Source organism: Diadema setosum, chromosome 22 (assembly GCF_964275005.1).
Source record: "Diadema setosum chromosome 22, eeDiaSeto1, whole genome shotgun sequence".
Classification (NCBI taxonomy): Eukaryota; Metazoa; Echinodermata; class Echinoidea; order Diadematoida; family Diadematidae; genus Diadema; species Diadema setosum.
The window spans coordinates 30,124,736-30,151,830 of NC_092706.1; the positions used below are offsets into that span (position 1 = coordinate 30,124,736).

At 37.5% G+C, this 27,095-nt stretch overlaps 1 protein-coding gene across 1 annotated transcript; it reads right to left on the reverse strand.

The window, feature by feature from the left end:
* Positions 1 to 1,611: 1,611 nt before the first annotated feature.
* LOC140245432 (transcription initiation factor TFIID subunit 5-like) lies at positions 1,612 to 26,888 on the reverse strand. The gene is made up of 17 exons (XM_072325010.1): positions 26,725 to 26,888; positions 22,646 to 22,749; positions 21,133 to 21,211; positions 20,037 to 20,115; positions 19,371 to 19,494; positions 18,510 to 18,628; positions 15,757 to 15,834; positions 14,240 to 14,340; positions 11,342 to 11,433; positions 10,849 to 10,968; positions 10,353 to 10,532; positions 9,481 to 9,669; positions 8,208 to 8,319; positions 6,643 to 6,756; positions 5,277 to 5,454; positions 4,188 to 4,281; positions 1,612 to 3,271 (listed from the first exon to the last, which is right to left on the reverse strand). Exons 1-17 carry the CDS (start codon positions 26,884 to 26,886, stop codon positions 3,157 to 3,159), a joined length of 2,040 nt encoding a protein of 679 aa, XP_072181111.1. The 5' UTR covers positions 26,887 to 26,888; the 3' UTR covers positions 1,612 to 3,156.
* Positions 26,889 to 27,095: the final 207 nt, after the last annotated feature.

The following is a 27,095-nucleotide window of genomic DNA, read 5'->3' on the forward strand; positions in this document are numbered from 1 at the left end:
AGTTAAGTCTAACTTTACGCCCACATCCAAGGTATTTTATCCAAGGTATGTCAGAAGGGAAAACTGGTAATCACGAGTCAAATATTTCGTTTACACCTGGACCCCAAATGTCATTATGTGAGGAAGAAACGTTGCACTCACAGGACCCCTGGTGTTATTTTGTTTTTGTTTCCGTGTTTGTTTGTTTCTTTTTTGCTTCTTCATTTTTTACAGAAGAAAAATTAGTCTGTGAAAGTCGAAGAAAAATCAGAGCAAAATTCAGAAAGTTACATCCCTCTGAACGTTTCTTAGCATCACGTCGGCTGTGCATCTTCAAACACTTGACCCGGCCGACTTGAAACGTGACGTCAGTCATGTGAACTGTGACGTCACTGCAACGTTTTCATCATTAGATTAATTGACAAATTTGTGATAATTTTGCATTTATATTGGGAAGAGCACATTTCTTTGACATAATGTCCAAGAAAGGTCAAATAGTTTGCTCTTATTTAACTTGCAGAATAAAAGCTATCCTGCATAACAAGTCAGGACACAATTATGTTTGACATTCGTTTGGTGTCGTAATGTGGGGAAAAAAATGTTCATAAACGTGTATTTTCAACTGATTTCTGTATATATTCACAAACCTTAGACCTCAAAGTTTCCTTCCGTCCAACGTGTATCTTATACAATACATGTATTACATTTTCTATGCATTTTGTGTCAATTTTATTCGTTTCATTTTCTCAGATCATATCCCTTTTGTTTACTGTGCTGATGAGGTGGGCACATACTAGCAGTAGATATTGTGCATTTTGGGTAACATGCTGCAAACTGTCGGTAGAAGAGTAAGATCATCACAGTGTGTGTAATGTTAGATGTGTATCTACAATAAATTGTGCACATTAAATGCAATCAATACGGTATCATTAACTGCCATATTTTATACTTGACAGGGTCTGGTAGTTCTGTGGTGCAATAAAGCCACTAACTACCTAATGAAAACTAAATTGTAGTGACTTCTATCTCTTTGCAGTTGTTCGAGGTACTTGTTAGTCTGGCTACCAAATCATCTGCCTGTAGTAATTTTGCTTTCCAGAATATCAACGCCCTCTATCGACGAAAGAAGTAGCAGGTTCAGGTTAATGATCCTAGACGCATTTAAAACACCCTTTGCCTTATGCAAAGGCGGCGACTCTGTCGCATGCGGCAGCGGCTTCGTCGTATTTTGTGTAACTAAATTTGGCAAAGGGTTTGGAAACGAGACTAGGTACCTGGCAATCCAGTATAAACACAATCGATGCTTCCATCTCTGTGTTATAAGTTCATCTCTTGACGGTATTTCTGTGTTGAATACAGGAACAGGTATCCAACAGCACAGAGTCTAAACGATACACCGATTCAAATCAATGTGCAACTCATTCTCAGGTCTCATTCCACACACACACCTATCAATGAAGGAACTACGCATACAAGCATCACTTCTCTTATCACACATCCAAACATTCTCTCCAACGTCACTCTTGCAGTAAATTGATAACTGCGTGTGTTCACTATAATATAATGAATACACATATGTGTATTCATGTGGGATTGAATCAAGTTATGTAAATAGGCGGGAAATCTTCAGTGTATTGTTCAATTTTGCATTTATTTACAACTATCGTCTTGTATTTACAAACCATCTGCATTGATAACCCTGCAACAATGCAATAAATCTGGCTGCTGCCAGCTAGATGTCACATGATCATGTCACATGTTATTGATCTATGTGGATGTGTTTCATTATTACATGCAGTGATACGACCAATTTACATTACATTGTAGTTGAAAACACATCTTGATGATGTACAGTACATGACATACACATTGATGCTGTGAATGTTAAAGCCATCATTCATTAACAGGGGTGGATCCAGGAATTTCTTAAAGGGGGGCGCAAGGAATATTTTTGATGCTACTTCCAGGTTTCATCTCATTTTTTTCTTTTTATTTCTTTTGTTTTTACAAAAAATAAAGAGGGGGTGTGCACCCGGTGCGCCCCCTTCTGGATCTGCCACTGCATTAAAGTCTCACAAACCAGAGAGGAGGTGAGAGCTTACTGAATTCCAGGAAGCCAAAGACCTTGTCTCAGCATCAGATCATTTCCGCTACATATCAGGGAGCTCTGATGATAACTCCATACAGGGTAATGTTGGCTGAACCACTATGTAGGCCTACAATCGTACTCACAAGTAACAATAACTTCATCAATACCACACAGGTGTATGGGGAATTTATGTCGTTGTTGTTGTTGTTTTCAATGTACTGCGTGAACGCTGCAAATCAGAGGCAACAAATTTGTATCACTACACCTGCTCTGCACCTATGGGTGCTGGAGGCATGTTGTTGCTGTGCTTTCTTTTCTTTTTTTAACCCATAGAGGACAGACTGGTTTTGCTCCAACACACATTCCCCATCCATAGACACCTGCACGAGTATACTCGGTTTTCGTCCTCGACGGGTTAAATGAAATTTGTTATTGGGAGGAAACTGAGGCAGTTAAAGAACTATCAAGTGAGGTATTCAGCGGTTGAATGTCTTGGATGATCTGACATGACATTCTTTGAAGACATTGAGATGATTCTTTCCATCATGAGACTGTGGCAGAATGGTATTATATGTCTCGCTAATTTCACCTCTTACTTGTACCAATTTCACATTTTCTACAGAACACACTTATTACTGAATATGCTAAGAGCATAGTGTGGACACTGTGTTTGTACTTTTCCTCAAAGACAGAGGAGCTTTTTACTTCATAAATATATTAAAGATAATACTTGGTCTTTTGTGCGCAAACCAATGAAAATACCTAAAGAAATAACATCGTGGTCAAATGGACAGAAGAGCTTTTTTCAAGGATCTTCACACCTCATAATATATGATTGGCTGACAGTGCCTGAAAACTAACAGGTACTGTTCCTGTAATACTGTAATGACTTTGATGTGTGTATTACATCAGCTTTACTTTGAAAAATCAAACATAACTCAGTCGGTAACATGAGATCTAAGGGCGTGAATAAGAGGACATCAGATTTGACTACCTGGTAAGTCCACCTATGTATTCATAACCACAGAGCATGTGACCTGTGCAAGGTAATGATCTGTAGCTATGAGGTGAAAGGTCATGACCTGTAGCTATGAGGTGAAAGGTCCCGCTGCCAGCAGCAGGTTGCGTCTGGTGAAGTGGAGATGGTAGACTGAGGTGGACTTGGTGGGGTAAGAACCTAGCAGACTGTCTCCTCCTTCAGGCCTGATATACAAAACACACACAAATAATAAATGAACAGAAATCTTTCCTTTGCATAGAAAAGGCTGTTGAACTCGATCATTACACGGACCCAGTTAAAATGTAGTTTGTAGGCACAAACCCTTGTTGGTCGTAAAGGAGTCTGCGCCAAGACTACTACATGCACCACCCTGGCACTGTCCCATAGGCCCTGTGTTGTAGCTTCAAGCTTCAGTGCTAAGCAAGTGCATGTAGTAGTCTCGGCGCAGACTCCTTTACGACCCAACAAGGGTTTGTGCTTGCAAACTAGTTCAAATGTGTGTGTGTGTGTGTGTGTGTGTGTGTGTGTGCGTGTGTGTGTGTGTGTGTGTATGTCTGTGTGGTTGCTTTTGATAGAAATACACACACATTTCTTGATTATTTCCCTCTTGAACAAATCAATAATTATTGGGGCAGCCAAGATTCACACATGTTAATCAGTGAGGGTCAAAAAGCAATCAGGAAGATTCTTTACATATCATATGCATCTCAAAAGGCTAGGATGATTCCCAAATCAGGTAATCATCTTATGATTGTTTGTCATCATTCCTCCTCCTCCTCATCATCATCATAATCATCAGAGCTTTTAGAAATTACCTATTACCAACACAGGGCTACAGATGATAATTTTTTTGTCTTTCTGAACACATAGTGCTGATTTGCAAATGCACTATAATCCAAGATTATCATATGAAATTTATGTTCAAGAAGTTTCGACAAATATTTGCCTATTCATCTCATAACTTACAATATAATCCATCAATAGAAAGTAAGCAAGGAACTTTGATCTTTTGTCTGAAGAGAAGAACTTTTACAACGCATTTGAAATGAAAGAATGCACACTGATGTCAATAGTAAATCCAAGTACATCAATTTATCACTGCAGACTTGTATTACTTACGAGATAACCATCGGAGATGACATGGACTCGTCTGCGTCTGCCTCTGTGAAGATTTTTTTGACATCCCATAACTTCACACAGTTGTCAAGACCACCTACAAAAGAAATGTGTGTGATACAAAACTATAATTTTTACTGTGTCACACAAAAATTTAGGAGGCATTTCATGTAAACAAGGCCTTTCAGGATGCACACAAACATAACTGAATTTCCCAGTTCTACTGGTAATAATTGCACTAAACAAAACTGAAATGCTAGAATTCTGCATTATTGATAATGTAAATTACAACAATAGAAAGAGTTCCATATGTATTGTACTTGTAGGTAAAAAAAGAAGAACAAAAACACAAACAAAAATCACAACATGAGCATCACGATTTAGTCAATAGTTTAACTACAATGATCTCTACAGACAACTCTACATAACAACTCTACATGACTATACATGACATGACTGCATGATAGCATATCTTTCATCTATTCTGTATATGACTGTGACCAATATTAACTGGCACATGAAAACTATAAAACCTTGAAACCTGCACCTCTCTGTTTGTTGGTGTCTGGTTTTGATATTTTTTTTTTTTAACCAGTCCGTTTGTCTATTTTATTCAATTCACCATAGAGCGGTACCGTATTACCTCCGCTAAGGAGGGTGTTTTTTTTTTGTTGGCATTGGTTTGTTTGCTTGTTTGTCTGTTTGCAAAATAACTATTTTTGATGAAATTTACAGGAAAACTTTATGACACAAGGAACAGATGATTAAATTTTAGTAGTGATCCGGCAATTTCTATGAATTTTTGTAGGACTATCTATCTTCTGTTACATCGGGTCAATGAACTTGGGAATTCAAGCAGCGCAAAAATTAAAGTTTGCATACATGCACTAAAGCATGTGCTCTGCTTGGGCAAGACACAGCAGGAAGCTGATGAGGTAACATAAACACAAGGCTTACTTTTAGCCTTTTAGGAAATTGGGCAATCATTCAGCATGCATGTATGGGTGGGAATGAGCTGCTTGGCCGAGGTCTGCACTCTCCAAGTGCTTTTCTGGTTTGATTTGAAAGCTTCACTCTTCTTTGGGAACCCACCTGAAGCAAGAACATTTCCATCTTGACAAAAGCTGAGAGAGTAGACAGGAGCTGTGTGGCTGCTCAGTTCCCTGATCAGGTTGCCATGACGCAGTTCCCATAGCAACACACGTTTATCAGTACCAGTTGATGCCAGATAGTGACCATTGGGAGAGAAGACCAGACTGTGGATTGGACCCTTGGGAAGAAAAAAATGAGAAATTTATGAAGGATATTGATCTCATCAGTGTCCTATCACACAAGGTCAACTCAGAAAATTAAAAATGCTTAGAAACGTCAGTATTAAGAACAATATAAGTGCTACTTTTTATTATTATTATTATAATTAAAATTGTGGGTCTTGCAGCGCAAAAAAAAAAAAAAAAAAAAACATGAACAAACAAACAAAAAACAAAAACATAAAATCAACCACTGCGTTCATGACTTCCCAGGCAGCTACTCAATGTTCAGGATGTAATCAACCTCGTTTTTCAAGGAAATACATTTTGCATGCTTCACTAATGGTTGTTTGATAAAACTGAAGTTATGTAATATTTATTCCTGTACTTGGAAAAAAATCAATAATTGGGGTGTAATATGTGACCGTGCATCACGAAACAAACAAAAAGTTGCACCACTTGATTTTATGTAAAGACTAAAAAATGGTGAGACGGGTCAACCAAGTCAATCTTGAGTTTTTCATATTTTCTGCAAAAGTTTTTCTTTTTCTACATTATCTTAAGTTTGGGATCATAAAGCAAATGGGAAAGTGTGTTTCCAGCTGTTTTTCTGCAACCCTTTTTTGTAGAATCTAGTGTGATTGGGTATGTCTTAGAGGCCCCTTTTTGTTTCTTACAAATCTTTTACACACTGTTCACTTTCAACTCTAATAACATTTTAAAGGATAATGCTACTGCCTTGAAAGTTGGCATTGATCATGGACAGAATGTGTTAACAGAGCACGCTCAGTTTCAGCTTAATCTGATAATCCCTTCATTGTTGTTGCTGTGGCAGTGTACATCCTGTTTTTTTTTTTTTTTTTTTTTTTTGTCCCATTCATCGCATAGCTAGCATGGTTTGGTAAAGATTAATCACTTGAATAAACCCTGTACTACAGAGCCTCTTTTCTCAGCTCACACTTTTCCAGAGTGTGTACTTTCTTTTCAATATTTAGATAGGTTGAGAGAGTCCATTTTAATTGAGTTATACATTATTTTAAAGCTTAGAGTCTGTTCTTTCAGCATCTGCCCTTAACTAAAAATCCATGTCTGGCAACTTTTTGTTGGTTTTGTGGTGCAGGGTCACATAAGACATGGCTGGAAAGATGTGATCATTATCTCTGCCAAAGTAGAAAGAAGGAGGTTAGGGAAGAGATTTCTTTGCATACCTTGTGTCCTGTCATGACCCTGACACACTTTCCACTGCTCATGTCCCATAGTCGTATTGTCTTATCACTGGAGCCTGTGGCAATGTAGTTTGAGTTGGGATGAAACTTCACAGTCTGTGGAGCAATCACATGTACAGCACTCATGTAAAGTGGGATGTGTCACAATAATGCACTGCTGCCCTCTACTGGTTGAAATCTGACATTCCACCTGACAATGAACACTAACCCATTGAGGATTGCATCGATGAGCATTGAGGGCTGATTTTGCTACAACACACATTTCCCATAGACACTTGCCAGAGTATACTCGGGACTCGCCCTCAACGGGTTAAGGAAGCTGTGGGCATCTGTATTCATGGGCCTTATAATTGTGAATGACTTATCACGACAGAAATATCTCTGCTTTACTACGCTCAGTATTCCATGGAATGGTATCATTTTCAGAATACTAGACCATCGAAAGTAACACTAGAAACTGGAATTTGACCACATGTCAATTTCTGCAAACTTAGAATTCTGAAAACTTACAAAATTTTGCAGCTTTCTCCAAGGTTTTCTTATCTCAATGAATAGCAACAAATAACAAACTTCCTAATACTGTAAAACCAAAAATTTACACATGCATTCTAATGTTGCAAATTTCATACTTGCAAAATAAAAATGCTCATGAAAGCTCTCGCCTACACTAAATGCACTGAATGCCAGTGGAAATTTGCAAAAATATCATGCTGTGAAAATGTCTTGCTTTATAGTACCTGCAAGCACAATCAATCTATCTTTAAAGGACAAGTTCACCTTCATAGACATGTGGATTGAGTGAAGGCAACAATGTTAGTAGAACACATCAGTGAGAGTTTGAGGAAAATTAGACCGTCCGTTCAAAAGTTATGACTTTTTTAAGTATCTGCGCAGTCACTGCTGGATGAGAAGACTACCACAGTGTATGATGTCACATGCATACAACGATATAAGGAAAATAAAAAGAGAATTTCACAAAACTTCACTTTTTGAATAAAGTGCACATTTCTTCAACTAGTTACTGACATATGTTAAGGGTAATATTATTCCCCTTGCCTTCTGAAAGAGAGAAGTCGAGTGTTCTTTTGTTATGCGAGAAAAGTAAAAATATGTTGAATTTTCTTTAATCTTCCTTTATATCGTTGTACTCATGTGACATCACAAGCCATAGTAGTCTTCTCATCCAGCCTTCAGTAAGCAGAAACTTTAAAATTTCATAACTTTTGAACGGATTGTCCAATTTTCCTCAAACTCACACTGATGTGTTCTACTAATATTGCTGCATTCACTCAACCCACATGTTTATGAAGGTGAACTTGTCCTTTAAAATATGTGATTCCGCAGTTTTGGTTAGACCATCCCTACAAATTACTACTCTATCTCACTATTTGATGTACAATGTATGAACAAACTTAACCTCTCTACAGCATGTCAATTCGAATTTCTCACACATAACATGCATTCAAGAAGGGATGTTTTAGATCACATTACATTTGAACAGACAATGCCTCAAGGAGAAGAGGTAGAATCCAAGAATAAATTCTTACATCAACGTCCGAGAGATGACCAGCAAATATCCTGAGTGGTTGATGGTACTCTGTGGCCCAGAGTCTGGCTGTCCTGTCTTTGCCTACTGATGCAAAGTAATGGCCAAATGGTCTGCAAAAACACAGGTAAAATACAATACAGAACATCATTAACATGCAAGGAACTACACGAAACAGGTGTATTGTACCAAAGAATATCAGTAGTGAGAAATGGACTACGAGGATATATATATTTTTTTTTTATAGAGCTCAGATATTGAAAGGATTGCAACAAGAAGGGAAATTACTGTAATCGATGAATTATCCACAGTAGATTATGCCATCATTATCATCGTCTAATAGAACAGAGTCTGTATCTACAGCTCATTTGTGACCCTGTATCTCAAAAACACCAAAAAGTCACCAAACCATACAGAAAATGTAAGATAATTAAAGACTGACTGGGTTGACCCATTTCCCCTATTTTGAGCCCTCAAGTAAAATCGGCACATGCAACTCTTTGCAGGTTTTGTGATGCATGGTCAGATTTGTGAATTGTACAGTGCAGTTGGCAGTCCAACATTTAGGAATTCTTTTAAGTCTTTTTATCAATGAGATCATGAATCCCCAAATATTTTCAGCAGGCTTCCTCCCAGTAGGCAATTCTGATCTCTGTCCCAATGATAAGCTCCTGGAGAGTGTAAGAATCCAGTGGTCAATCCCTTGCTTCATACCAGGTCTTTGCATCTGTAGCAGCGAGGCTGGAATGAAATTACTCAAAGCACCATGTGCAGTGCATTGAATGGGTTTCACGTTCTAACAATTGTTTCAGCCTCTAACCAGGGCGAACGTAAAAGCCGCAGTCACCTTTCACAAAACTGTGTCATTTAACTACATGTTATTTTGCTTTGTGTAGTTTGGACATTACTTTGGAAGTTACCAGCGAAACTTTTTGCATACAAAAGGGGAAGTTTCTCATTTCCCATATAACTAAGTATGTGTAGTTTTGTGTAGTGTGACCACACACAGCTAAAACTTCAAGAAGTTTGTCATGTGATTGGATCCATTTTATGTTGAGTGCACACTTTGCACATTATTTTGCACGCTGTACGTGATTTTTGCCAATGTGGAATATGCATATTAGAGACTGGAACTACTATAGGTAGTTTCACATCAGTCAAACTAAACATAGTTTTAACGGTAGTGTGATCGCTTGCGCAAACTTCATAAAGTTATTGGGAAGTAAACTACTCATAATTTTGTGTAATTTGACTGCTGCTAAAGACAATCTTACCCAAACTCTGCATCCCAGACAGGAAAGTTGTGACCCTTGTAAGAGACGAGGCAGGAGTAGGTGTACATACTCCAGAGACGGATGCTGGAATCCTCAGAGCAAGACAGGAGGAAGTTTTTGTCTGGACTGAAACTGGTTCCGTACACTGGTCCACTGTGGCCATAAAGGGTCTGCTGGTCAGTTGATGTCCTGGAGGAGTCAGGTCAAGCAAGAATTTTAGCAAGTTATTATCTCATCAAACATGAATCCAAGATATATTCCATTGTTCCTAAAATGCCATAGTTGTACAGCCTGTTTCCTACAAAACTGTGTTTGACTTGTTTGTTGTTTTTTTTTTACACAAACATTCTCCTATTCAACTTGTTTGAATCTCTTTAACAGACATTACATCAACTGATTTGGCAAAGGAAAACAACAACAACAACAAATCACTGTTCCAATACTAAAAAATATGTGCATTTCTTCTGATCTAAAGTGTCAATTAAGACAAACATTGAACTGCAAGTTATGTTCACTACAAGGAAATATGCATTGGGATCGAACTTAAATAGGAAATACTGTCATAAAGATATTCTTGGTTTTCTTTGTGTTAGCAATGTATGAGCAGTATTAGCAAACTCACTCAGTAACAAATTTACAAACATTCTTTTAGGTATCATGCAAGTCATTTGAAAAATATAAGAAAAGTGTTAGTACCTCACAAACTGATAGAATCCCAAATTAACCCCATTATAGCTGAAGGCAATACAATCAAGTGTAATGGCCAAGGCATTTTGTGATAAGGAATCCAAGGGATTAATTATCTATCTTTCACAGATGCCCAACCAGATACATGAACAGATGGATTAATTTGAAGTTTATTTGAAGTGTACCCATCATCCATTATTCGTTCCAGGACATCATCTGCCTCGGCATCAATCTCCTTCAAGGTTTCAGCTGGCTTCACCTTCCGCAGCTTCTCAGGGGTCAGTGTCCAGATGCGGATGTTGGAGTCTGAGAATCCTGCTGCCAGGAGACCAGAGTCATTGCTGACGTCTACTGAGATGAGACGACTGGAGGGAGGCAGACAGGATAGATGAGATTCAGTCTTTATTACACAATAATCACGGTCAAGACACACTCAAATTTGTACTGTAATGCTTATCATCAACATGAAAAATATGCCATGAACTCTTGCTGAAATAAATGTGTTTTCTGAAATTTCTTACAAAGTTCACCTGACTTGGGGTGTCAAATATCATGTTGAAGATATTTCTAGAGTGTTGGTACAGTACACACGAATGCTCAGCCACCAAGTGTTAGTTTTGTATCAGTTTGCACCCTTTCAAAATGGAAAAAAAAAAAGAAGACTATACTGGACTCACTCACCCATGTGTGGAGTTGAGGAAGGAGTAGAAACAGATTGAGGGCAGATTGTCGGTTCCCAGATGCACTCGTTTAGACAGCTCCCTCTGGGCATTCAGACGCTCCAACTTGTCTGCATCTTTGCTGATGTCATCATGAAGTCACAATGAAACACGGAGAATTATTGCTGATATGCACAACTTTTGGGTACATACTAATTTTTCTTAGGTAACACTGCTATCATGCATTTTAGATCACAAATGCAAGTCGAGTTTGAGGATTTTTGTTATTGGTATGTGCTTTATCACTTATATCAATTAAAAAATGAATGTATGTCAGTTGATGGATATCTTCTCTACAAAAGATTGCACTAACCTCTTGTCATAAACATCATTCCAACCTGTGCACTCATGCATTCTTTGGCAATGAAGTAAGGGAGAAGTGAGGAATGGTACAGTTTGTACAAGAAATAATCTTACAAGAGAAAGTCTAAAGCCTTTCAATCATTCAGACTTACAGGTCTGGAAGAGGAATCCTGTTCTGTGGCGGTGCGTTTGGGTCAGGTTTATTTTTCTTGCCTGCCATGGGGTCTTTCTTCTGCTTCTTCTTCTGCAAAATTATTTAGAAAGCAACAGATCTACATAATAAAAGCATAATTTACCATTTGCAGATGAAACAAAACCCAGCATTATTGCTTCAAAATAGTTATAAAATGCGTTAGGGATAGAAACAACCAAATGTAAAAATTTGAACCAGTATAATCGATGTTAAGTATTGTTAAATATACAAAATGTGAACAATAATCATAACAAAAATGTTTCCAGACTAAACCGTCTACAGATATGTTTTAATGAGAAAAATAGTGATATCTCCTTATATTTTAGGCTTTATTGCAAAAATTTCATACGGTAGGATGTTTTGTGATACAACTGACCTATACATATGCATCAAATGTGATATCTTGAACAATTTCTAAATCACTGCTCCCAAAGGTAAACATGACCTTTAAATACAATGTATGTAATAAGTCAATATGTTATATGTTATAATAAGTCAAAATATTCATAATGGTGTATGTGACAATTTATGTGCCCTGGCACTCAGCTTAATTTGCCAAAAGCTTTTTTTCATCAGCAATGAGTAGTTCCTCTAAACTTGACGTCTTGTAGTTATAAGTAAGCAAGCCCACTCAGGTGTAGCAATTTGCCTCAGTCCAACATGATGGCCAAGGAGATACAATGGGGGATTAGGGACATTTGGTAATCTCTGTTCATTGACTCATCTCTCACAATCAGTGAACATAGGACAGGAAGCGCTCAAGCATGTAATGTTGTTCTGAAGTCTGAAGTCACTGGCAATGACAAGCTATGAAAGAAAGCACACAGCACTTAGCAATGAGGTAGTTCCTTCCTAACACAGCTTCAGAATTCTTGAAGCACTTTTTCCTCATATCAGACTTTGACTGATGGACAACATCCCACGTTTCAAACTCTAAATTTTGCTGTCGAAAGATACTGAAGCACATGTAATGCATCAATCATGTTCACAATGTTAAATTAGGATTTTTTTTGGATTGATAATAATGATAAAAATAACAAATAACACTAACATAGTGCTTAATACTGCCATTTTCAAGTGCATTTAATACGAAACAAAGAACTCAAATAGAATACCATTTAAAATAAAAATAAAAAAAATCAAGATCTTAATCACTACCGGATAGAAATACACAATGTATAAACTATTCCCAGGAAGAGACCTGTGGAAATCAGACTGAAGATTGATGTATTTTAGTTTTCTTTGATGAGCTACCAGTATCTGTTCTTAAGTTATGTAATCCTTACCATCAGTACAATAATTTGCATCTGCACTTTGAAAAAAAAGTGTTTGTTATCATGAAGATGTCATCATGAATGCCCAAACTGGAATTTCATTATGACATCATATTTTGTAAGATGATATTTTCTTCTGACTTCCGGTAACAATTATTCCCAGAAAGAAGTGGTTGTAAGTTTCATGATTTCAATATTTTTGTAATAGATTTATAAGCTAACAGATAAAAACTTGAGTAAGGATGCTCCTTTTAGCATCACTTCTGTATAATAAGTCTGCATCTATCATGCTTGAGTGCTAAACTTGTCTCAACACCTATCAATACAGCTAGATGAATCAGTAGGGTAGATCAGATCATTTCATGGTCTCAATCCAGAGGAAATCCTGGTCAACTTTAGCACATGGCTCCCCTTCTGCTAGCATGAAAGAGGATTACAGCGTGAGAAGTCATCCATGCATGCAGGGAGGGGATGGACATCCACCTGCTACTCAGAAACCAAATGATTCGATGTGAAGGATGGATGACCACCCAGCCATTTATGATTCAATGTGAAGGATGGATGACCACCCAGCCATTGTGCACTCATGCAAGACACTTTGGGACTCAGTGAAATATGAGCCTCTTCAAACCAATGAATTTTCCACTGATATCACGTTAAGATGCAATTTGCAGGCAGAGATATTCAATCAATGTCATGACTTTTATTAGAGTAGTAATTGAAAATAGAAACCACAAGAAATGCAGGCTTTTGGGGTCTATTTTGTTTTTCATAATCTCTCTTTGCCTCTCTCCCTTACTTTTCTGTTTTTCAAGATCATTGCTTCTTTCTCTTTCTCTCTCTCTCTCTCTCTTGCTCTCTCACTTCAACTGAAATCACATGAATCTTACCTTTCATCTGAAATTTATGAGTGCTATGAGCGGGATAATTTTGATAACCGAAGTTTGGTATTCCTTTAAAATGTATGTGTGAAAAGTGATAATTAAACGCTAAACTGCTGATTAAGCAATACATGTACTGGCAACAGGTGCACATATCTTACATAAAATATGTAAATCATTTCCTAATGCTTATCAATGCAAATCAATGATGACAATGAGATACAGAATGTCATTAATTAAGTTTATGGAAGCAACAGAAATACTTTGGCTTTCCCTACTCTCTAAACCCGTTGACGACGATTCCCGAGGATACTCGGGCGGGGGTTTATGGGAAATGTGTGTTGTAGCAAAATAAGTTGGTCCTCAACGGATTAAAGCTTGGATTCTTTGGAGGTGACCACTGGCAGATACCTAGGCATTCAGGATCCTCCCCAAAATCACTTCAAAATGAAAAAAAAATCATCATCATCATCATCATCACTGATATAAAGTAGATGGTTAAAAGTCATACTCAGTAATTCATTCTCTTTATGAAATTACAAAATGTAATGATTCAACAGCTAATAATGGAATCTCCTAGCATCTTAATCTTAACATGAAAAATGTCATTTTCCTCACTGTTTAGACCTAGAATTATGACATGTTCTGTGTAAGATATGAGTTTACCAAGATCCTTTCTAGGATGGACGGAGGGTGACTCACCTTTGGTTTGTCTTCTCCATCTCCTCCCTCATCCTCTTCGTCAATCTGGATGTTGATGTCAGGCTCCTTCAACAGGCCATAGAAGATTTTCCTTTTATTGGCTGCAGGGAGAAATGTACTGTATCATCTAAGAGACTGCCATACAAAAGTTATTGCTGAGGTGTTCATTTATTTCATGCTGTCATCATCAGCTTTCATACAACATGTCACATCAGATTTGAAGCAGATGTATTACTATTTCATGGCATTGCTTCTTTTCTAGATTGTCCTCATACCATTCCCACTCTCCAAAAGGTAATACAAATTTAGAATTTTGGGTAAAAATATCAAAATGAAGCATTGTTGAAGTGTGTCATTGACTAATGAAATGAGGAGCTGTCACATAATGGAATGAACAAATTTCACTTCAACCATAATCATCTTTGCAAATGAGAGCAGTATCACCTTTTGAGTCAAGTTAAACAGATGCACCCACACTAAATACTGTAAAGCAAGAAATATTTGCAGCATGAAATTTTTGCGAACTGCCAATATGCTAGCATCCAATGCATTTTAGTGTAGACTAGAACTTTTACAAGCCTTTTAATTTTGCAAATATTTTAGATTCACGAAATTAAAATGCATGCAAAAATGTCCAGCGATGGTTTTACAGTACTCATGAAGACATGAAGATCCACCTGACGATACTAGGGCTTTTGAATGGACATACAATTTGTATCAAATGTCATGGTAAATTACTGAAATCTTGAAGCAAAAAAAAAACAAACAAACAAAAAAAAAACTGCTGAAAACTGCTTATCCAATAAAGGGGAGCCAATGGAGTAAAATGGAGTCAAAAGGGGCCTGAGCTTTCGATCCTAGCAAAATTTTCATCAGAGGCAAGATGGCAAACAGGCAGGGAAAGCAATCACATACATGTATACATTGTAAGGACTTCACACAACAAGAACAGTCAGGAACGGGCTAGGGACACAGAACAAAGAAAACAAAAGGGGAGGGTAGGAGATCATGGGCAAGGAGCCCAACAGAGGGGATTAGAGCAGGAGGGTGGACAGACAAAAGGTAGAGGAGGGTCAGTGATGATCCCAAGGACCAAGGGGGGCAACCTTTGAAGGATAAGGATGAATAGGGAGGCAACATCAAACAAGGTAAGGAACAACAGAGGGATAAAGAAAGGAAAAGAGTGAAATAGCAACATCATGGGGGAGTAGGGCTGAGCAAGCAGCGAGCCCTAAAAAGGCGTACCAAGAGGAGGCAACAAAATGAAAGTGAGAGTCAACCAACAAATGCAAGTTATCAAATACATTAAGGCATATATCCAATGAAAATAATAACAATAATGATAATGATAATAATAATAATAACAATAATAATGATATTGATAATAGAAAAGAAAACAATAAAAAAGTAAAATCTTCAATGAAATTAATCTACTACACAAATACTGTCACCACTGCTGTGTAAAACAGAATTTCACATGCAGAATGAACATGTGGTGAAGTTAAAGTGTGTCTGACCTTCTCTCTTGGCCTCTCCAACCATGCTGCCTGCTGTGGCATCAATCTGCTGCTTTGTTCTTGGAACTCCATCAAACACTGAGCAGAAATACAACACAGCACACTGGGTAATTACAGATAAAATTCGCAGCACTACAACTGCTTTCTTTGTCCTGCGCAAAGTCTTTCCATAGTAATAGGAATAGGAATAATAATAATAATAATAATAATAATAATAATAATAATGATAATGATAATAACAATAATAACAATAATAACAATAATGATAATAATAATAATAATAATAATAATAATAATAATAATAACAATAATGATAATAATAATAATAATAATAAGAATAATAATAATAATAATAATAATAATAATAATAACAAGGAAAAGTAGAAATTACGCGGTGCGTAATATATGTCCCCGCCGGAAGTAGTATTTTGTAGCAAAATGTGCAATATAGGTAAAAAATCAAGGTCAAAGGTCAAAGAAGTCAAAGGTCAAAATTCTGTGTAAAAGTTTTGAAGCCCTCACCTAGTGCCATCACATAAAGCAAACGGAATCGAAATCGGGTTAGAAATGGCGAAGGAGTAGCATTTTGTAGCCAATGTACAATACAGGTCAAAAATCAAGGTCAAAGGTCAAAGAAGGCAAAGGTCAAAATTCTGTGTACAAGTTTTGAAGCCCTCACCTAGTGCCATCACATAAAGCAAACAGAATCGAAATCAGGTTAGAAATGGCGAAGGAGTAGCATTTTGTAGCAAAATGTACAATATAGGTCAAAAATCAAGGTCAAAGGTCAAAATTCTGTGTAGAAGTTTTGAAGCCCTCACCTAGTGCCATCACATAAAGCAAACAGAATCGAAATCGGGTTAGAAATGGCGAAGGAGTAGCATTTTGTAGCAAAATGTACAATATAGGTCAAAAATCAAGGTCAAAGGTGAAAGAAGTCAAAGGTCAGAATTCTGTGTAGAAGTTTTGAAGCCCTCACCTAGTGCCATCACATAAAGCAAACAGAATCGAAATCGGGTTAGAAATGGCGAAGGAGTAGCATTTTGTAGCAAAATGTACAATATAGGTCAAAGGTCAAGGTCAAAGGTCACAACTGAAATTCTGTGTAGAAGTTTCAAAGCTCCCACGTAGTGCTATCATATAAAGCAAACAGAATCAAAATTGGCTCATAAATGACAGAGAAGTAGCAAATTTAACATTTTGATCACACACGGACGCACACACGGACGGACGCACGGACGGACGCACAGACACACACACGTACGGAGCCCGTTTCATAGTCCCCTGCTCGAACTCGTTCGGCGGGGACAATAATAATAATAATAATAATAGTAATAGCAAGCTGCTCTTATTTTCATCATAACAAGCTACATCTACTCCTTACAAAATGTACACTAGTAAGAGTGCCAGCCATAGAGAGGGACATCCGCAGAATAGACAGAACAGTTAAAACAAGAAACAAGTTCAAAGTCAGAAATTATGCCACCTAAATGAAAATATGAGATATTTATTGAAAATTTAGATACTTTGATTTATATTGTCAATAAACTATGTAATAAATTGTACTGGCAATAAATATTACAAATGCAAACAAAGATAAATTGTTCAAGATTTTACTGTTTTGCATTAAAAACAAGGAAAAGTAGAAATTATGTGGTGCGTAATATATGTCCCCGCCGGAAGTAGCATTTTGTAGCAAAATGTGCAATATAAGTCAACAATCAAGGTCAAAGGTCAAAGAAGTCAAAGGTCAAAATTCTGTGTAGAAGTTTTGAAGCCCTCACCTAGTGCCATCACAAAAAGCAAACGGAATCGAAATCGGGTTAGAAATGGCGAAGGAGTAGCATTTTGTAACAAAATGTAAGCTAGGTAAAAAATCAAGGTCAAAGGTCAAAGGTCAACATTCTGTGTAGAAGTTTTGAAGCCCTCACCTAGTGCCATCACAAAAAGCAAACGGAATCGAAATCGGGTTAGAAATGGCGAAGGAGTAGCATTTTGTAGCAAAATGTACAATATAGGTCAAAAATCAAGGTCAAAGGTCAAAGAAGTCAAAAGTCAAAATTCTGTGTAGAAGTTTTGAAGCCCTCACCTAGTGCCATCACATAAAGCAAACGGAATCGAAATCGGGTTAGAAATGGCGAGGAGTAGCATTTTGTAGCAAAATGTACAATATAGGTCAAAAATCAAGGTCAAAGGTCAAAGAAGTCAAAGGTCAAAATTCTGTGTAGAAGTTTTGAAGCCCTCACCTAGTGCCATCACATAAAGCAAACGGAATCGAAATCGGGTTAGAAATGGTGAAGGAGTAGCATTTTGTAGGAAAATGTACAATATAGGTCAAAGGTCAAGGTCAAAGATCACGACTGAAATTCTGTGTAGAAGTTTCAATGCTCCCATGTAGTGCTATCATATAAAGCAAACAGAATCAAAATTGGCTCATAAATGACAGAGAAGTAGCAAATTGAACATTTTGATCACACACGGACGCACGCACGGACGGACGCACGCACGGACGCACGGATGCACGGACACACACACGTACGGAGCCCGTTTCATAGTCCCCTGCTCGAACTCGTTCGGCGGGGACAAAAATGCTTGTGTTAGTATGTTTAAACTTGCAAACCGCACTTGAGAATATTATGCTAAAGTTATGAAACTGATGAATAAGAGCTACATTATGCCAGGACACACCCCTATAATGCCAACAACATCACACAGACATTGTCTAGACACGGACTGACAAACATTCCTCTTACCATCAATGTACAGATGATCTTCAAGGATGTTAAGCACTGTGCTGTTCTGTTTGTCTTGTAGATATCTCTTCAAGGCACTGTAGGAATCTCGTGACATTCTGATTACATACTTGCTCGTTCTGAAATAACACAGAGGCAATCAAAAACACATTGAAGTTAACAACTCTCAAGTTCCACATTACCTGACTCATCTGATGCACATGTATTCTACTAATGTTCACTTTTTTCGCTTTAAGATTAACAGTCTTTGTGAAATGTCAAATTCAGCTGAGAAATTTATGAGTTACGCACAGCCACATGTGTCTCTCATTAAAGTTTTTCAAATATCAGAAAATAATGAGGAAAAAAAAATAAAAGAGGTCTAGTCCACATTGACACTTAGCTGAGATATTGTAATACTCATTTCTACCATGAAGATATTCAATCTTTATGGGCAAGCAAGAGAATGAATGGCATCACATTCACAGGCAATGAGACTTCACATTTTATGTACCGTACATTGTACCTGGAGCAGGATTTTGTTTTTGTTTTTGCTTTGGTCAAACCCAGTTTATTAACCTGTAAGTGACTAAAGCTGACTTTCCTTGTGATGGCTGATGTTTAATTCACAGGAACAAAACACAGGATAACCTATGATTCAATGGCCCTTAAATGCCCAAACAGACGTCATAATGAATAAATTAAGTGAGTATGGAAAGTCACATTTTTGTGTGAGGTGACCCCTTTCCACTGAGATTCGAGTCTGTGCCTGTGTATGTGTGGGATTATTTGTGATATGTGCATTAAGGTGTACATGTGCATATCTGTTGGTGTGACTACAAGGGTGGGGGAAGGGGCACTGCATAATGTTTGAAAGCTGACCTGAAGTTCATCATAAGTTCACTGTGCCTCATGTGATCTCTCTTAGTGACAGCCACCAGTCGAGACAGATCCTCTTCATGGTACTCTTCCTGCTCCCCGTTGAATGCACGGAAAAAAGTTTCAGCTGCACACAAGAAAGAAAAGACACAATACTTTATCTGTCACTACAGAGCATTTGCAAAAGTTGTCATTCTGTAAAATGATTACTGAATAAAAATTGTCTTCTAAATGCTAACATTATCTGAAGTGTGGTTTTATCATATTTCTTATTACAAAGAACTCTGGGATACTCTAGTCATAAACTGAGAGTCCCCTTGTAATGCACTATGTTTTTCTCCAAAATCCATCACTTCCCACTCTCTTCAAAATAGAACATTACTAGTGAAGGACTGGTCATCCATATTTTTTGTCCAAAGTGATTCAACATTCTGCAAATGTATGACCCCAACTATGTTTTTCCATTTTGCACTGAGTTATCTACATTTATAAGGATGCCTATAAATCATGTCTACATGGAATAGTATGTTATTTCCTGTACAGAAACATTAATTATTCTTTCTTCTCTTCTTACCTCATTGCGCTTCATGACATATTCCATAATTAGCATGAATAAAGTATTCATCGACTGAACTGTAACAGAGAATCATTTCACACAAGCCAGCTCACCTTGTTTCTCATGATCATTGTAGACTAGTTCGAGGTACATGTGAACAAAGACAGGATAGAGGATTTGGGCCAGCTCACTCTGCAATGAAAATTTTAATCAAGTTCAAGAAATTCAGGATTCTAAGCACTGTTAACCTCAGTAAGACAAAAAGCTTTGACCACACATGTAGATACATAGCAAATACGTTCAAATAATTCATGTCACAGCTAAAATACATTGTGCAAGGCACAAAGGTCTGTGAAGTACAGAAAATTAACTTTAGAACTGTGTGTTTCTTTAATTCAATTCAATTTAGATTCACATTATTTAAAGAAAAAGATTACAAACATTTAACAAATACAAATTGAAATGATTGATTCAAATAAAAATGGGGAGGGGGGAGGAAGAATGAATATGGTGCATTGAAGGCAGTGAAAGGTGTGCTTGTTAGTAAGTCAAATTGATCTCAATAGGAGCGCAATCCATTTTACAGAACATAGCATAGGTTTCATGAGTTTTCAACCAAATTAGATGATTTAGAGCTAGAAATCCCACATCATCATTCATGCCCCTCTCATCCAAACAGGCAACTTCAGCTAATATGCCCTTTTTATTCAAAGTTTTAAGCACTTTAAAGTATAAAGTTCTATGAGTTAATTCTATCCATCTGGATATTGATACAATGTGCACACTGGCATATATACACCTGTGTACATGTACCAATAGCTAAACTGCATTATATTTCATGTGATGCATGTATAAATACAATGGAAGATTTCTACCAATTGTAAAGCTCTGGTCAAAATTAAGATACACTGCATTCTCTAAGACAAAATGGAGAAATATGGCAGTTATTGTGTAGAGAAAAAAAAAAATGATCATGTCAATTCTAACTTGATGAACATGGAAACATGGGTTAAAGCTGATAGGATGGTTATAGACTAAAACAACAAAAATCTCTAATTCGTCACTACAAAAGTGGCATTTGTGTTAATGTCTTATAAGTGAATGATCTTTCAACCATGTCCACTTTGAGAGGAACAACCCTTATCTGTATGAATACAGTGCTCATTCTTGGAAAGAACTTCAAACCCCATAGAACAACAAACAACTGACCTTAGTAGTATCCAGTGACCCCTCAATGAAATTCTTAAGGTTCCTGTAGTGGCCATCATATAACAGTGGGTCTCCATCACTGATGAATTAAAACACATCATAAGTAAGATTAAATCCAATAAGTCTTACAGATAAGTAATTACAGTATGAGATATCCTTTGAAAGGAAAAAAATCCAGACATGATGCACAGTGCTTTTAGAGATTTTTTTATCAAAAACAAAAGTAACAGAGGCATAATTATGAAATCACGTGTTACTACACAATCACAACCCTCAATTCACTCACATACAGCGTACATGAGCACGTACAGTAAATCCACCACCCACACACTCACACATCTTTATCTTATTCACTTAATCTTTTACCACAATAATGATAACTAGAAAAGCACTCGGAAAGTGCAAACCTCTGCCAAGCAATTCATTTCCACCCATACATGCATGCTGAAAATGGCCAATACAATGTATTCACAACATACACTGTAGAAGCCTTTTGTACACATCATCAGCTTCCAGCTGCGCTGCCCCGCACCCGAGCAGAGCACATCCTCTTTAGAGCACATACATGTACACTTGACATGCATGCAAACCTTATACATGCATGTAAACCTCATATCACACACACAGCTTAAACTCTGAAGTTCATTGACCCCATCTGCCAAATGATAAAAAATCCTTCAAAAATCCATAAAACTTCCTAGATCTCACTATCAAAATTTAATCATCTGTTCCTTGTGTCATTATCAACTTTTTCTGCAAGTTTCAATCAAATCCGTTCGCAACTTTTTGAGATATTTTGCAAACAGACAATCAAACAAACCAACACGGATGAAAATTTGACCTCCTTGGCAGAGCTAATAACGGAATCTTTTTATAATGCACTGTGTCTGTTACAAAATAACACTCCTGGTGCAGAAAGCTGAGACCTCTTTTTGACATTGCTTCATTTGGAAAGAGTCATGATTGAAGGATTGAATGATGAAACAATATGTTGTAGGTAACATTGTACTGAATGATATCAAGAGCAGGCGACCATGTATAAGGATATCCGCTATTAAATTCTTTGCACTTTCAGGTTTATGAGTAGTGAGCTCTTGAGTGACCATTTCAGTAAACGATCAGCTCAGCATTACAAAGTTCATATATGTTACAAGAATTATTTCAACTCTTCTTGCTACTATTGTTTGTTTTGCTTTGTTTTGTTTTGTTTTGTTTTGTTTTTTCCTTCACCATAAAAAGTCTTGTTCCTGACATTACAAACAACATAGAAATATTAATGATAAGACATTAAATACATTGTACTAGTATTACTTTCTACAGTAGTAAATCTGAAGCTTTGCTGAATGGGGAAATTCACTTGACACTGAAAGTGGACTGGAAAGTAAGTTAAATTAAGTTAAAGTAAGTTAAATTAAGTAATAAACACAGTGACTGCACATTAGAGTTATAGAGACCTGTGAGAGAACTCAGCACCATTTCACACTCATTAGACCAGCTTGCTTTAGACACTGACCTGGTGTATGCTGATAATACTGTAGAAACATCTTGATCAGTGTTTGATGCATTCTCGGAACTATCTTGAACATGGGCTTCCTTTCGCAGCAGTTCTTCAGTTTCCTATGACACACATAATAAAAGGACAAAAATGAACAACATATAATTATTGAAATTCATGAAATTCTTCCGTCGAGATGCTTATTTTTATCATGGCTACTACTAAAACACTGATCAATTCAGTGCTTATTTTCGTCAATGCAGGGCAATTTGTCAATCAGTTGCAATATAATTATTGGTAACAATAAACAGATTTCTGTTCTATCTTTTTAACTATATGGTTGAGTGTCTAATACATCAATACCATACATGTATTTACCATAAAGAAACTTAAACAATCACACAATTTGCCTGAAATTTTACTCACAGCGTGGAGAAAATACTCCAAGAGTTTCATATCCATAGTAAGTCAACTACTCATAATCGACCACCCTCGCGCAATGGCTTTCCTTGTGTATAAAATAAAAAATATGCGTGGGACGGGGCGCAATGCGCTGGAACATTCAAACATGAATACAAATCAAGAAAAATTAGGGGGATATGGGTAAATAACCTGAGGAAACAGGAGGAAAAAGAATTGAAGAAAATCCTCATTAGTAATACACGTAATTATTTTGAACACATATTTGCCCATTCACTGGATTTACGTGCTTTTCAATGGGAAAACGGGCAGTTGGTTTAAAAAATGAGCTACCAAGGACGCACAAAAAAACCCTCCCCTGTGTTTATCGCCGAGATTTACGTGCATAGGATACGGAGCAACAATCTGAGCATGGGGTAAGGATCTGTGGTACTATCAAACACCTATTTTCTCCCAAAGTGAGACAAAATTGAGGTAAATCTGTTGAATACTTTTGGTGAAATGGTGATAACAAATAAAGGTGGTCGATGAGTAGAAGGTCCAACCATTATATATATATATATATATATATATATATATATATATATATACATTTTGTATATATACATATTTTTTTTTAAACTTTCATGGTCCTTCTCTGCTCTGCTCTGTGGCCTCTGATCCTGTGAGTGAAGCCAGATGTACAACCACATCCAGTATTACTGATGGTAGCTCACATAGTCTTTGCGGAACATATCCCAGACGACAACACAAGATAGTCTGTACAGTGTATATCATTCAGTCAACATGAATCCCCTCCAGAGGAAAAGACCATTCAAAGTTTAAAAAAAAAAGCTATAAATTGAAACAGACGCATTGTCTGTCTACATCTAGACCTATATGTACTTGTGGACTTATAGTACTGCACGTAGACAGGTAGCATGGGCGGATCCAGGAATTCTGTAAAGGGGGGGGGGGCGTGTTTGATTATTTCTGGTGCCACTTCCGGGTGTCATTTCATTTTTTTCTTTTTATTTCTTTTGTTTTTAACAAAAAATAAAGGGGGGGCGTGCACCGGTTGCGCCACCCTCTGGATCCGCCACTGGGTAGACATTGATAGGGCGTGAGTCACAGTTAATTGCAGAACTAGACTTCTACAGCTGGTGCGCATGCACTGCTTGGCCGCGGCCGGCCAGCCGGAGCACTCCCTTGTTGTATGTACATAGTAGTTGGACCTACTCTAGGCCTAATACTATTCGACCACTTTTTGATGTTGTATGTTTGGACCTAATACTTATCGACCGCCTAATGTTTATTTGCTTGATAAGAATATTTAACACTGAAATTCACGTAAAAAAACTTGACCTACGTGATTGAGAAAATCCAGCTCTCATCAAATGCCGTTGTTCCCTTTTCAATTCGAAGTTTCAGTGCAAAAATATTGCCGACGAACTTGCGTGGCCTCGTTTCAGCTCCCCGCGGTAAATCACGTTATTAGGATCGACCGCTGTTTTTGCAATGACAATGCACGCAAACCGAGTTGTATTGAACACCGTGTTGTACGAAGCTTTTTAGAAGCCTTTTAGAAACTTCCACAGACATTTGTGCCCTCATTACAATTCGGTGAAAATATTCATTCGAAATTTTGTCCTTGATTAAAACCATTAATGAACAGTGAATTATCACGTTTTCCCACACCATCCTCATCTACATTCAAAGCCAATCCATTTTTATGTGCTTTGCGTGCAGAGAAGTGCGTACTAAGTGTTCAGTGCGCGAATTATACGCGGTTGGTTTAAAAGAAGGTGGTCGATATGTAGTAGGGCTACTATACAGTATCTTAGAAAATATCCCTCAGTTTCACCTCATAAAATTAATTTCACTCAAGGCAGAAAATACTGCAGGTTCATCATAGCTAGATGTTCTAATCCCTGGCTAAGACTGTCATCATTGTTGACTCACACCATACTGGCATACATGTACGTGCGGAATTCTCAATTGAACGCAGTGACTTTTTTTACTGTGCTTGTGCACTGGCGAAAGCGCATCATTTTAATCGACCGCCAGTTTTCCCATTGACAAGCACGTGTATGCACATGGACATCTAAATCTAGTGAATGGCAATTTACATGTTAACAATAATCTCAAATTCCCAGCTACCCAGCATGCCCAGTGTAGTGCCAGTGAAGAATACAAAACCACTGGCACTGATCAGTGTGATGTGCGTGCATAGCATGTGTCAAAATTTGCTCTTTATGCGCAATGCTATAAAAATAGAGGGGTGTCGCTTTCAATGTACGGTGTAGATGTGTTGGACACCTACTATACAGTAGATGTGGACTTACTAATACCGATAGATCTACTAACGTGTTAGTGTCTATACACTGTATGGTAGCCCTACTACATATCGACCACCCTTCTTGAAACTGACCGCGTATAATTCGCGCACTGAACACTTAGTACGCACTTCTCTGCGCGCAAAGCACATAAAAATGGATTGGCTTTGAATGTAGATTAGGATGGTGTGGGAAAACGCGATAATTCACTGTTCATGTTATGGTTTTAATCAAGGACAAAATTTCGAATGAATATTTTCACCGAATCGTAATGACAGCACAATGTAATGTCTATGGAAGTTTCTAAAAGGCTTCTAAAAAGCTTCATACAACACGGTGTTCAATACAACTCGGTTTACGTGCATTCTCAATGCAAAATCAGCGGTCGATCCTAAAAACGCGATTTACCGCGGGGAGCTGAAACGAGGCCACGCAAGTTCGTCGGCGATATTTTTGCACTGAGTGAAACTTCGAATCGAAAAGGGAACAACGGCATTTGATAGAGCTGGATTTTCTCAATCACGTAGGTCAAGTTTTTTACGTGAATTTCAGTGTTAAATATTCTTATCAAGCAAGTAAACATTAGGCGGTCGATTAGTAGTAGGGTACCTAGGTCCAACCATACTTGATTTATACAACAACTGTACGGTTTACTGTTTAGGGTTGGACCTACTACTAATCGACCGCCTAATGTTTATTTGCTTGATAAGAATATTTAACACTGAAATTCACGTAAAAAACTTGACCTACGTGATTGAGAAAATCCAGCTCTATCAAATGCCGTTATTCCCTCTTCGATTCGAAGTTTCAGCGCAAAAATATCGCCGACGAACTTGCGTGGCCTCGTTTCAGCTCCCCGCGGTAAATCGCGTTTTTAGGATCGACCGCTGATTTTGCATTGACAATGCACGTAAACCGAGTTGTATTGAACACCGTGTTGTACGAAGCTTTTTAGAAGCCTTTTAGAAACTTCCATAGACATTACATTGTGCTGTCATTACGATTCGGTGAAAATATTCATTCGAAATTTTGTCCTTGATTAAAACCATTAATGAACAGTGAATTATCGCGTTTTCCCACACCATCCTAATCTACATTCAAAGCCAATCCATTTTTATGTACTTTGCGCGCAGAGAAGTGCGTACTAAGTGTTCAGTGCGCGAATTATACGCGGTCGGTTTCAATAAGGGTGGTCGATATGTAGTAGGGCTACTATACGCAGCGCACAGGCACCATTATTACATTGGTAGGTCACACAATAAATCAGGTATGGGACTGGGCCGGAGGCGCACACACACACACACACATGTATCTGTTTACTCGCTGCACTGGCAAAAATTTTATCAGTTCCGCTAGTCTCACCTTCAAATTATTCTTTCTCAAAAACTGGAGGACAGCTGCTAGAGTTTGGCTATCCATCTGCTGCTTTTCTAGTGGTACAACGTTATCAACAGGAGGATTTGTAGGTGACGGGTCACTTGGGATTTGGTTTTGTCCCAACTCCGCTTCACTTTCTGCATCCATGGGTTCCGCCATTTTGGTCGTTCTATTAACCACACAGTGGTTCTGACTAACAAGAGCTTATATTTTGTTGCAAAGATAATTCATTGTATAATTGGGACTAAAAATAAAAAAAATTACCAACAAAATATTTTTATGTTTTTTATAAGTATTAATGATTTGAAAATTTGCTTCTTAATTATAAATATCTAGTGTAGATAACTTATCTATCT